At 47.0% G+C, this 14,155-nt stretch overlaps 1 protein-coding gene across 2 annotated transcripts in view; it reads right to left on the bottom strand.

Annotated features, from left to right (window-relative positions):
- AFF3 (ALF transcription elongation factor 3) overlaps positions 1-14,155 on the bottom strand; it is a 487,926-nt gene that overhangs the window by 53,984 nt on the left and 419,787 nt on the right. For both annotated transcript variants that reach the window (XM_063458843.1, XM_063458853.1), the window contains exon 11: positions 12,578-12,680. In XM_063458843.1, coding sequence (XP_063314913.1) covers positions 12,578-12,680 — 103 coding nt within the window. The remainder of the gene's footprint in view (positions 1-12,577; positions 12,681-14,155) is intronic.

Genomic DNA, 14,155 nt, shown 5'->3' with positions numbered 1-14,155 from the left:
AGATAATCTTGTGCATGTTCAATAAGGTATCGAAGGTATTCATTGTGCATCATGCCAGATGATGCCTGTTCCCATTAGCTTTTGCAACCAATGGTTGATGGAATATGCAGAGAAAAATCTTTCAAAGATTGCTATAGATTGGCAATTAGAAGAAACTAATTAATTCCTATTTTGTCACATTTATATTTTTTAGTGCATCATAATTTGAAGAAATTCCAACACAGTCAAAAAAGCGTTGAATAAAGATTTTATCGATTTGAAAAGCACAAAACTGAAAGAGGCAAATTAAGCAATGCATATTTGTGAGTGTTATCTACTGAAGGTTGTATTTTATATAAACTAATTTGCTCAAATCTGTTTTCTCAATTTGGCTCATATAATTCCTGTTCACTTTCACTTTCTTCAGGTTCACTTTCTTCATAGCCAGCCGTATTTAAATAGCAATGAGAAGAATGGGTCCTGCTATTTTCAAATGGATCTAACTGCAACAATGAGATTACAACCACTTGGCAACTTAATATTGATAGATAGAATGCATGTCAGTTAAAAGTCGTATTTGGCGGGGGGCGTGGCTTGAGCGCCGAGCGGAATGGCGGCGTGAACCAGGAGCTCCCTGCAGGCTGAAATAAAAATCCCCGTCTCACCAGCCTTAACCCGCGGAAAATGGGGAAAAACAACCGGTCCCAACACACTACCACGACCACCGACACCCCGAGGGGGTCACAGGCGACAAACATGCGAAAATTCCTCACGGCCCAAGCAGACCAGGCCGTTCAGGCCTCTGGGGATATGGAAGCCTCAGGCACTACCCACACGGCCTTGCCATGCGGTGGACACCATGAGCAGGTACCTATACCACCCGAACTGCCCCCTTCCCAGCTGGACTGGGCGACTGTACTGAGTAACCTGCCCACGAAAACAGACCTCAAAGAGGCCAATGATGCCCTCCACAAATCCATAACTGGGGAATTACACGCCCTGAGGGAGGACATGCAGGGGATTCACAACAAACTGGCACAACTAGAAGCTGACTGCGACCACGTCACATCGGCGCAGAATGCAACCGCAGGCATAATAAAACGACAAGAAACACAGCTACGCCAAATGGCCCTCCACATGGAAGACCTAGATAACAGGGGGCGACGACAGAACCTCAGAATCCGGGGTTTACCCGAAGATCTGGACCAGACCACACCGATCCGCGACACTCTCACAGAAATATTTAATGCCCTCCTGCAAATGCCGCCCAATACGCCCGTTGAGTTTGTCAGGGCACACAGGGCACTCAGGCCCAGAGGCCCGCCGGAGTCCCCACCACGGGACGTCATCTGTTGCTTAATGCACTTCCAAGTCAAGGAAGACATCTTGAAAAGCGCCAGAGACCAACGGCAAATCCAACACAAGGGTGCAGAAATACAACTTTACCCAGATTTATCTCCGGCGACCCTAGCATACCGCAGGGCCATGCGCCCCCTCACGAGAGTGCTACAGACCAACAAAATTAGGTACCACTGGAGCTTCTCTAATGGATTACAAATCACTACGAGCACAGGCCCCTTAACGGTGAAGAGCGAGGAAGACCTTAGAGACATTACGCGGGAACTCCAATTGCCACAGATACATCTGCCTTGGCCAGACCCGATGGCCTTCTACACCTTCTCACCTGAGACACAAAACAGGCCGCAGCAACCATCAAGGCCTCGGAGAACGAGACAACAAACCACGCGCCCCTCGGGCGCCAACATGTAAAGAGCCGAACACTTTGAGCCCCCCCAACCCGAAGTCCCCCACCGGCACCACTGACGGACTGAGTGGTCGATTCCATCTCCGGACCGAGAAACTAGAGACTATGGACACATCAAATAGACCCCGCTTTGCAGCAACTAACCACTCCAAAGAGAGACAAGAGCCCCTAAGATGACAAAGAAGTGGCGGAGACTGAGCGCACAACGTGAGCTCCACAACTCAGTGGAGCAGGGTAACCTATCGGACTAAAAGGGCACTAAAGGGGTTCCCACCTGGGGGGTGGGGGGTGGCGGGAAGGGAACGTAATCAATGCTATTCATTTACCATCGTATCAAATGTGCTGTTTAATAGGATCTGAGGGGGGCCCTCCGGACTGATGGGGTTCCCACTTGGCGGGAGGGGGGTAGCGGGATGGGAATGTAACCACTGTTATTTATTATTATAACAAATGTGCTGTTTAATGAGAACTGAGGGGAGCCCTTCGCGCCGGCTGGGCCCGGCCGCTGTCACCCACCTGCCCTGTGACGAACTTCGGGGAGCAGGCGGGCGGTGGCGCCGGCGGGGCCCACCCGGGGGCGGGGACCCCAACCAATAGGGGTGCCTGAGAGGCAATAGTCAGGAGGAAACCACTCGGGCCGGAACCGCCAGCACGGCGGACACCACAGGGCGCGGGGGAGGCGGGAACATGGGCCCTGGGGAGCCCGCTACCCTAGCTACGTCCAAAACGCTCATAGTGAGCCTAACAGCTTCAAGGGGAATAGGACTGACCCAGAACTGACCCCAACCCCGGGGGCCCTAGCACTTAATCAGGACCTATGCACGCGGGCCAAAGGAAAAGGGATCTAGACACTACTCACCAGCTAGCTTAGCCGGGGAGACCAAGGGGGAGGGGGAAAGAGACATGCTTGATGTTTTTTCTTTAAAATGTTTGAACTGCCAGTTAATCGTATATACTTGTTGTGACGAATAATTCACTGTTAATAATGTTGTTTATGCCACACCTAACAGTAGCGACCGGACATAATACACATGCGAGATGACCAACACGCACAAACCCATGGAAAGACACACCATGAGACGGGGAAGACGAACACACCCCATTATACCACCTCATAAGAGCCGCACAGGGACACCTGGAGACATGTCACTAAGACGCCGACACTGACGCCCGGACACCCGACCTACGCCTAGTAGGAGAGACGCCGACCAAACGGTGAGCAACCCACGTGCACCACAGGTGGTGCCGCGGACTGTGACTCCCCGACGTCTACACCTAGCGGTCGCGAGACCGAGACGCAACCTACACGTTATCCTACCCCCCCCCCCTGTATACCCTACTACCACCCTTACTGGACACCGGACACCCCCACCGACCGAGACACACGACCTACTTTTGAACCGCCCATATAGCAGGGACTAGGAACTAGAAGTGACACCCACCCGAGACACACAGGACGATAGACATGGCCCTGACACCAGCTCCCCTACACGTTATCACTATCAATGCGAAGGGACTTAACAAACCGGAGAAAAGATCCGGGGCGCTGAGGGACTTTCACGAGCGGAGGGCCTCAGTAGTTATGATACAGGAAACACATTTCAAGAAAGGGGCTAGACCCAAACTGACTAATCACCGCTACACGCAAGGCTACTACAGTGATTACCACGGGGGAAAGGCTAGGGGAACAGCGATACTACTTCACAAGAGCGTGCCGTTCCAGGGGGGAGAATGCATGACGGATGACGAGGGCAGATACTTGTTCCTCAAAGGGAAAATAGCAGAGCGCCAATACACGTTCACGACAGTATATACCCCCAACACACGACACTACCGCTTCCTCAAGCAAACACTCCGTAAACTCATGGAGTTTAGGGAGGGAACCCTCATACTAGGACTTCAACATGGCATTAGACCCAACATGGGACACATCGTCAGGCACCTCCCACATTCCCACGCAACAACGGCAAAACATTAAATCGTTACTACGCAGTCACCGCCTGGTTGACTGCTGGAGAGCCCATCACCCAGATACAAGAGATTACACTTTCTTTTCCCACCCACACAACTCATACTCCCGAATAGACCACATATACACTACACACTACGATCTCTCACTGGTCACCGAAGCCACGATTGGAACGGCAACGTGGTCAGACCACGCGCCAGTCACCCTCAAACCAAAATCGCCACTTTTTCGCCCCACTACCCCGAAATGGAGATTAAACGAATATCTTCTTACTAACCCGGAGGTCGTAACCCTCATAGGCGACAAAATCAGAGACTACCTATCCCTCAATACAGCCGAACATACATCCCCGACAGTACGATGGGAAGCGCACAAATCAGTAATAAGGGGACACTACATTCAACAAGGGGCGATCATAAAGAAACAAACTGAATTAAGACTAGCAAGCCTCCTAGAGGAAATACACCACACAGACGACCAAAACAAACTCGACCCGAACCACACACTCCAATCCCGACTCCTACAATTGAGGAGGGACCTAGCTACGTTAATCCACTCTAAACACCATAGAGACGCCGCTAGACATAAAGCCTTCTTTACCCTACACGGGAACAAGAGCGGCAAGCTTCTGGCTGCTATGCTGCGGAAACGGAGGCAACACACGTATATTGACAAGATCAGAGATAAAAAGGGTACCCTACACCGCCTCCCATCGGACATCATGAACACAATCCGCGCATACTACACGGAGCTATACACACTCCCGCAACCACAGACCGAACCAGCGAAGGCCCGCCTTCGCCACTCGATCCAAACATACTTGACAAAGTACCCAATGCCGACCCTAGACGCAGAAACCGCCGACGTGCTTGACGAACCCATCACAATAGAGGAGCTGTCGGCAGCAGTTAAGAGCACCAAACCCGGTAAAAGCCCAGGGCCGGACGGCCTGCCGATGAAATACTATAAGACGTACGCGGAGGAGCTACTGCCACCAATGGTGGAAGCGTTCAACGCAGTGAGGGAAGGGGAACATATCCCCAAGCAAGCCCTGACGGCCCACATAACTGTCATACCCAAAGACGGCAAAGACAGGGAATATTGTGGGAACTATAGACCAATCTCGCTAATTAACTGCGACGTCAAACTCCTGGCTAAGGTCCTCGCATCGCGCCTCACGAAGCACATCCCATCTCTGATCCATCCTGATCAGGTGGGGTTTGTGACGGGGCGCGAGGCCCGCGACAACACCATCAGGGCACTTACCCTTATGCACGGCAACGGGAAGGCGATCGGAGGCCTTCTCCTGCTGTCCACAGACGTGGAGAAGGCCTTCGATAGGGTAAGATGGGAGTATCTCTTTGAAACGCTCGCCCACATGGGACTGGGCCCCCACTTAAGACAATGGATAGAGGCACTATATCGAGAACCTACTGCCCAGGTACTAGTTAACGGGGCGCTAACTAATGCCTTCACCATCCACAATGGCACCAGGCAGGGGTGTCCCCTGTCGCCGCTCCTATTCGCTCTGGCCCTGGAGCCGTTCCTCACACACATCAGACACAACGCAGACGTGACAGGCCTGACGACGGGCCCAGTACACCATAAGGTAGCAGCATATGCCGATGACCTGCTTTTCGTGGTGACCAACCCAGTAATTACCCTACCGAATATAATGAAAGAACTACAAATATTTGGGGACATATCCAATATGAAAATTAACTACGGAAAATCGTACATCCTAAACGTTAGCGTACCCCACACGAGAGCGGAATCCCTGAGACGCAGCCTTCCCTTTCAATGGGCCGAAAACAAGATTAAATATCTAGGAATTTGGCTGACCAAACACACGGGAGACTTGTTCAGGGACAACTTCACGGTCATATTACAGACGTTCCAGAGGGACATGCGGGAATGGTCATATCCCCATATCTCGTGGCTAGGGAGAGTACAGGTCATAAAAATGAACTTCCTCCCACGCCTCCTGTACCTTCTCCAGGCCATCCCCATTGTAATTCCGAGACCCTTCTTTATAACACTCAGGAAGGAGATGACCAGATACATATGGGGCGGGGGGAAACCCAGAATAAAATTCTCCACACTGACCAGACCTAAGGACAAAGGGGGATTAGCCCTCCCGGATTTTCAGCTATACTATGTGGCCACGCACCTACAGAGGGTTGTAGAATGGTCCAAGGACGGGGTACATAAACTGTGGAAAACGGTAGAGGAGACGGAGGCAGGTAGACCAATCGCAGGACTCCCATGGAGTCGCGACTCGACGGAAGGACATGACATGTCCATATACACGAAAAACACCCTGGGAGTATGGCGGAAGGTCAAGCGACAGGGAAACCTTTCACCCTACCCCTCCCCCCTTATGCCACTGTCACATAATGAGGACTTTCCCCCAGGACTAGACCCACGAGCCCTCAGAGACATCATCCCGAACACGTCCCCACGATTGCATCACACCCTCCAGGGAGGGACCTGCAAACGGCTAACGGACATGCTAGAGGAAACACCCCCAACATTTATGCATCGTTTTCGCTATGCCCAACTTATAAACTTCATACACACCCTACCACAGGGACCAGCACTCGCCAGGGAATATACCACAATAGAGAGGATCAGCGTGCACCCAGACCCACTCCCACACGGGATATCCTCCTTGTACTCCATGTTACAGTCGGAACTCCCGACTGAGTCGCCCCGTTTCATGGGTAAATGGGAAGCAACCCTAGGTATCACACTCACGGAAGCGGACTGGGAATCAATATGCTACCTCACACACCACTGTTCCACACACAGTAAAACGCAGGAAACGGCCTACAAACTCCTGACGCACTGGTACAAGACGCCACACCTCCTACACCAAATGAACCCAAGCCTATCCAGTCTGTGCTGGAGATGCGAAAGGGAGGAAGGCACACTGAAACATATCTGGTGGGACTGCGCAATGGTCACCCCGTACTGGCGGGGAATACACAAGATGTTAGGGAAATTCACAGAACGACCACCCCCCCTGGAGCCGGCAGTGATGCTCTTACACCATACACCAGTTCCCCACTCCAAATATAAAAAATCCATGACTATCAGAATACTAAATGTAGCCAAACTAGTTCTCCCTCAATACTGGAAGAAACCTGTGACACCATCAATGCTGTCCTGGTTCAACCAAATGGAGGAACTAAGGACAATAGAGGAGCTGACAATGACGACAAACACTACCCCGACGACATACACTGACATATGGACATACTGGATCCTAGAGACGGCAAGACCGAAATTCCAACTAGACCTTAGGACACTCACTGATGCCCACCTCCCAACCACTTGATAGAACACGGAAACTGAACACCCAAGGCGACAGAGGACTACTGACAGAGGACCAACCCGACCACCCCACCCCCTCCTGCCTACCCTTCCCCAATTCCCAAAGAGAAAGCACCGACAGACCCCACTCGACTCTATAAACATACAGTAGGTCATTGTTACCCGAAATAAAGACACCCTAGCGGCCACTTGAAAGCTGTAGACAACTAGTGACTACACCCCTAGACAATTAAGGGTAGGACATAGGGTGGAACCCACCAAGTTCAATCAGCTGGGACATGACCTACCTAACTCAGCAACCTACTTTTAAGGATAGAGGGGGTAGAATCTTAGAATTTTAGGATGTTGAAATTTACACTTGAAATTTAAATGTGAACATATACGACATCAGTCGAGAGCCACACGGCTCATGACCACTATACATATTTGAAGCCGTAAATGGCAACAATTGGATCTGCGCATCCACGAACCTCCAAAAAAACAAAAAACAAAAAAAAACAAAGAGACCTGCGAGTCTCACCTTCACGACAGATACTGAACAATGACTCCATAAAATCAATACTGTCGACAAGAACAAGCGGGACCTGCGAGTCCATATGGTTTATTGGGGCCTGCGAGCCCACCTGCAAATACTTTTTGTTACTATTCCCAGGGACCTGCGAGTCCCATTACTACTTGCCTATTTCTTGTTGGAGTGACATTGCAAATACGTTAATAAAAATCAAATTTACAAAAAAAAAAAAGTTGTATTTGGCAAAGACTTAGAATTGGAATTTGTTGATGGGTGTTGATGGGATAAGTTTGGTGGGAGGAAATTACACTGATCATCCACAACATTAAAACTACTTGTGCAATATCCTGTAGGTCTACATTGTGCTGCCAAAACACCTTTTATGAATTGAGGCATGGACTCCACAAGGCCTCCAAACATGATCATATTTTTTGTTGCAGAACATCCAACAGATGCTCAATCGGATTGCAATATGGGAAATTTGGAAGCCAAGGCAACACATCTTTGTCATGTTCCTCAAAACCAATTTTGTTTAAAAAATTCTTTATTTTTGCAGTGCAGATGCATAAACACATACTTAAATTGTGCCATAGATATCCAAAAATAGAAGGATCAGTTACAGAAAAAAATCAATTATACTCATAGAAATCAGATCACTAAAAGAGAGCAAAGATATTGTATCCTCAATATACACCGGATGCCAGGGCCGGACTGGGGATACAAAGCAGCCCTGGAAAAAAAATCTATGCCAGCCCCATAAATCATTGCGCCATATATTGTCACATGTAATATGTAAGGCTATGTCTTGCCACCCCAGATGATTGAGTAATATGTATATATATATATCTCAAATATATATTGCTTTTTCTAAAATAAAATATTGGTCCTCTCAGAGTAAAACGTTTATTTATACAGTAAGCATACTCACATGCAGACACAGAAAATCTCACTGACACACACAAGCTCATTGATACACAGCTTCATAGACAAACAATCTCACTGATATACATAAGCTCACTGACATAAAAACACAAGCTCACTCACTAGCAGGCACACACACACAGCTTAATGTAGTGGTTCTGGTGTCTGTAGCCTGTCCCTGCAGGCTTTTCAATGTAAACACTGACATTTCAGAGAAAAGCAGTGTTTACATTGCTTCCTAGTGACAGTCACTCAGACGGTTACTAGAGGTGCTTCCTGTGTCAATGCTGCACAGTGTGCAGCACCTACATTCAGGGCTTCCACGCTCTGGAGCTGCTGAACGTTGCCCATAGAGATACATTGATTCAATGCATCTCTATGAGGGGATGCTGATTGGTGTAGCGTTTTGCAGCCAATCCTATAGCAAAGCATTGGATTGGCTGAGATCATCAAGCTTGATGATCTCAGCCATTGAGGCAGGGCCAGTCGAGGGGAGACCAGCACGGTGTGGGGGGGAGGGAGGGGAGGGAAAGGTGAGTAAAAACACTATTTTTAAACACACTCAGACACACACATGTACCATGACAAACACACACACCCCATGACACACACATATGCCATGACCCACACACATACCATGACAGACACACACACACCATGACACAGACACACACACACTATGACAGACAGACACACACACACACACACACAATGACAGACAGACACACTATGACACAGGCAGACACACACCATGACAGACACACACTATGACACAGACAAACAAACACACATATGCTCACACTGCCAGACTGACACACGTTATTGCTACCTGTGGGCGACCGACCAGGGGGTCGTGCAGGGCAGCTGTCTGTGCTGGCGGCCACAGGGGGAGCTGTGCTGGCGGCCGCAGGGGGCCCTGTGCTGTCTCTGCTCCCCAACGTGCAGCTTAATGAGACCGGGGCCAGAATATGATGTCATATTACGACCCCGGTCTCATTAAGTAGTGCGGGGGAGCAGAGACAGCACAGCTCCCCCTGCAGCCGCCAGCACACCCAGCTGTCTGCAGAAAGCCCTAATGTTTTATTTAAATATTTTTTCCCTCAGACTGTGACAGCTTCTGTCAGTCCGAGGGAATTCAGGAGGCAGGTGCTGGGGGCTGGTGCGGCCGCATTAAGGCTGCTGACAGCCGGAGGGAGCACAGAGTCTCCTTTCCTAATTCCCAGCCCCTTCCTTAGCACTTATGCCCCGGACCAGCATGGAAGCTCTGCCCCGTTAAAAAGCCCCACCTCCGCACATAAGCTCCGCCTCCCGCCCTTAAGAAGCGGACCTTGCTGCAGGAAGAGACCTAAAAATGGCCTACCAGAGAAACCATCATCTCCAACAGCCTCCAGTGCCAGGTAAGGTTTATATACTGTGTCTGTAGTGAGTGTGTGTGTCAGTGATCTTGTGTGTAGTGAGCATGTGTGTTTCAATTATCTTATGTGTCAGTGAGCAGAGGGACGGTGGGTATTGATGGAGTGAGGAGGGGGGGGAATTGATGGAGTGAGGGGGTATTGATGGAGTGAGGGAGGGGGGTTATTGATGGAGTGTGGGGGGGGGGTGATAACGTTGTGGGGGGTTATGTAATGGATTAAATACCTTTTTTTTAGCTCCCTGGTGGTCTGGTGGCCATATCATCCGGTCTGCAGCTCCGCAGAGCTGCAGACCAGGTATCTCGCGAGATCCAGTCAGAGCGTTGCCGTGGTAATGAGCAGCAACACTCTGACTGGCCAGATCTCGCGAGACACGTGGTCTGCAGCTCTGCACATTGCAGAGCTGCAGACCTGTGTCTGCGATTGGCGCTCTCCAGCTGGGCAGACTGGAGGGGCCTTGCACCCGGCGGCATACAATCACTGACCGAGGTCCCGACACAGTCTGCCCTAAGGCGATTTAGGTGGCCGCGAGTCCCCAGGCAGCGTGAGGCCTTAGGCGGCTGCCTAAATCGCCTAATTAGAGAGCCGCCTCTGACCAGAGTCTAGCACCCGGTATTAAAACAGTGATTATATTAAAGCAGGAGTGCAAGTCAAGATTGAACTGTATATATATGTATGTGTGTGTGTAATATATAAAGTTCCAATTGCTTGCACTCCTGGATTAATAGTGAAAAGCCCGGTGCTTAACAGCCAAATAATAGAAATAAAGTAATGATAGCACTCCAAGGACTTCGAAAATATTGTGAAAAAACATAGCTTTTTATTCAGGCATCTGCCACAGAATATCAACGTTTCAGTTCTCTAAGGTTCATCCTGACAAAAGTTCCTTAGAGAACTGAAACGTTGATCTTCTGTGGCAGATGCCTGAATAAAAAGCTACGTTTTTTCACAATAAGTGCTATCATTACTTTATTTCTATATATATACTTATGGAGTTGGCATACATTTTTTTTTTCAGGGTTGCTTTGAATTCCCAGTCCGGACCTGCTGAGGGTGCTCACATGTTGGTGAGAGAAACTATCTGTAGAAATAAGGAGACAGCAGTGCATTCTAATATAAAACAAATTAAACACTTTTGTATAATAAAAGAAAATAAGGGAACTAGAGCAGGGAATATAATTGTTTATTGATTGGCAATGAAAAACAAAATAAAATATAAGATACATGCATATATAGCGGTGTACAAGGTCTGCAATATTCTCTAGGAAGGTACTATGTGTCGAAGTAACATACAAACAAAAGTGCTGGAAAGAAATTACAATCAAAGCCACACTGGAGGGCGCCAAATCCCACTTTAAAAAACAGTAAGAAAAATATATATTTAGGTAAATATACAGTTACCAATCATGTAGCTTTGAAGAGCTCACATATAAAAGAGAAAAGGATAAATGATAAGTCAAGAAGTTATAGGCCCAAACGTGGCCTAAAAATGCTTGAGGCTCACACTAGTATCCCTGTCCCTTATGTCCCAATAAGCCATCTCTGTACTGGATTCCTCTGGTCAATATATAGAACCACTCCTGAGGAAGTCTCGAATGCTGCGTGACGAAACTCATTGAGCAGGCGAGATCAAACAGGAGGGACACAGAGGATATCTTACCATGCATTGACCAAAGGAATGCAGCATAGAAGTGGCCTACTGGGACATAAGGAGCTGGGATACTACTGTGAGCCACATGCACTTTTAGCCCATGCTTGGGCATAGCGCTTCTTGCACCTACCTTTTTAGATCGGTGCATTGTCTTTTGTGAGTGTTGTATGCTATTTAGATTTGTCCATTGATACTAATAAATATATTGTGCCATGATATTTTCTTCTTTTATATGTGAGCTTCTTAAAGCTACCGCTAAGCTCTAAAATAGGCCTTTATGTTCATCACAGACCACAACAGTAATAATCTTAATTTTGCACAATCTACTTTGTACAATCAGTTGAAGCCTGACTAGTAATATGTGCTTACTCCAACTTGGGGAGACTTAAAAAAAATGCACCAAGATCCCAATTTTGGGTCATAGATCCATTGTGTTAGATTGTTTATAAATTCAGGCCTCCCAACTGACTCAATTTCGGTGAGACAATCTCTATTTCAGACACCTGTCCCACTATTCCGACTTTGTTCGCTAGTGTCCCCCTTTTTATCCTGACCTGCCTTTTGCTAGGGTGATACGCATCACTGGCTTGCCCCCTGGGGGGTATGACAAATGTATTTAAATACAACATACTCCATAAAACACAAAATCTGTGAATCAGTTCCTCTCTACATTTACAGCTCTTAGCAGTTCAAATTCCAAAGATCAGATTCCAAAGATCAGAAATGCTCATGATTGGCCAAGCTATTTTCTGTAGTGGGTAAAGGTTAAGGATGGTGATGTAATCTATGTCACAAAATAAGGTACATAAAGGTATCTTTTTGTTTCCTGTATTCTTTTCATTTGTTGTTTTGTATATCTGTAAGACATTATCTATACAATGCATTTAAAAGAATGGCACAGTTTCAGCCTTAAGTGCCATTTTACATCTATTACAGGGTCAGCCTTTCTAAACTCAGGGACTCTAATTTTTACTTCAGGCCGGGTTATATAATATAAGTGGATAACCATGATGGTAAGAATAAATAAACTTACCTGTTGAACATGTGTTTGACTTTCAATCCTGCGGTTTCTGTTGGAAGGTATAAAGGGAGGTAGCATGTTCCCACCAATTGTTTTGCTTGCAGATACCTCATCCCTTGAGAGTATTAGTTTTGGTAAATTGGGAAAGGGAGACAAAGGTGACAGGAGAATTTTCTTACTTTTTGTTATGCATATAGAAAACATGCATGAAAAATACGACCCATTTTCCAATGGATTTTAAAAGGTATTCCCACATGTTTTTGTAGTGAATGTGCATATTCATGAGACCTTGATTGTAACATTGTTGCTGTGTCTGCACTTTATCTTTCATATATAAAAAAAATTCATAACTTTACACACTCCTTTTTGTCTTACTACAGTGATGAGTAACAGGAACATCTCAATGAAGTGGTCTTGGTTTCATGTCCCTGTCATTTTAACCCTACAAATCAAAATATTGCCGTTCTGCACACTGAGGCGCATCCGCCAAAATAACTGAGTTATTTAATAGTCCCTATCCCACATGGCTGTCCATTCGCTAGTTTTTTTTTTAAAGGTTAGTAGACCAAATAGAAGGTGGGGGTATAGGGAAGCAAAGTATCTCCCCTTATAGTAACATGGCAATCTTATTTATCCCACAGATTATTTATTTATATACTAAATTATGTGGCTAGCTGCTACATTATTAAGTCCTGTGCCACCAAGTATTTTATTTTCCAGTATTTGCCCACTGGCTACCAGTGACGCCAGTGGGCAAATAGCCCAGGCCTAGATTTAACCCCTTAAGGACACATGACATGTGTGGCATGTCATGATTCCCTTTTATTCCAGAAGTTTGGTCCTTAAGGGGTTAAAGCTTCACGTCCGGATTCGGAGCATCCAGCTGGCATTGTTCCAGCTGAAATCCAGACTAAATTCAGTCCTGTTCACGACCTGATATACAAAATCCAGACATTATAAAATATTGCGAACAATCTCCGTATTTTACAGTCCCAATGGCTCCATATGTAGCTGTATGGTTTTGCTTCTTTCTGTAAGGGGCCATTCTGCTACACTGATTTAAATCTCACTGCACATGTTGTGTGGGAACCAGATGGAACCATGAGGGCCATTTCTGCTTGATATGAACACTACCAGCTAATGTTATTTAACCCACATTATTATTATTTAACCCACACCTACCACAGATGAATGGGCACAGATATTTTAATAGACTCCTCTGGTAGATAGAGATCACCTGAGCCTCACTAATTTAACCCTTTGTTAGAAAATAGGTCCATTAGACCCACTCATTTAACATGTAATCTTTCCTGCACTGAACATGTATTAAGGGAGTGAGGGAACAATCCACCCCCTATTTATTTTGCATACAATGTCAAATCCCCAAGAAATTTCCCAACACATCATGGTTTAGTGAATAACCTTGATTATATTGTGAACCAATGATTTTAGCTATAACTGCCGGATCTAGAGGTTAGTTGTTTTTATTACAAAAAATCTGGTAAGGTTGCTATTTTATTATATCATCCTGTTAGCTACAGCCTGTTCTACATGTTTCAGATATCCCCCTCTATGCCCCAACCTTCCATG

The sequence above is a fragment of the Pelobates fuscus genome, chromosome 1, assembly GCF_036172605.1.
Source record: "Pelobates fuscus isolate aPelFus1 chromosome 1, aPelFus1.pri, whole genome shotgun sequence".
Classification (NCBI taxonomy): Eukaryota; Metazoa; Chordata; class Amphibia; order Anura; family Pelobatidae; genus Pelobates; species Pelobates fuscus.
This window is presented reverse-complemented; position numbering and strand designations above follow the sequence as displayed.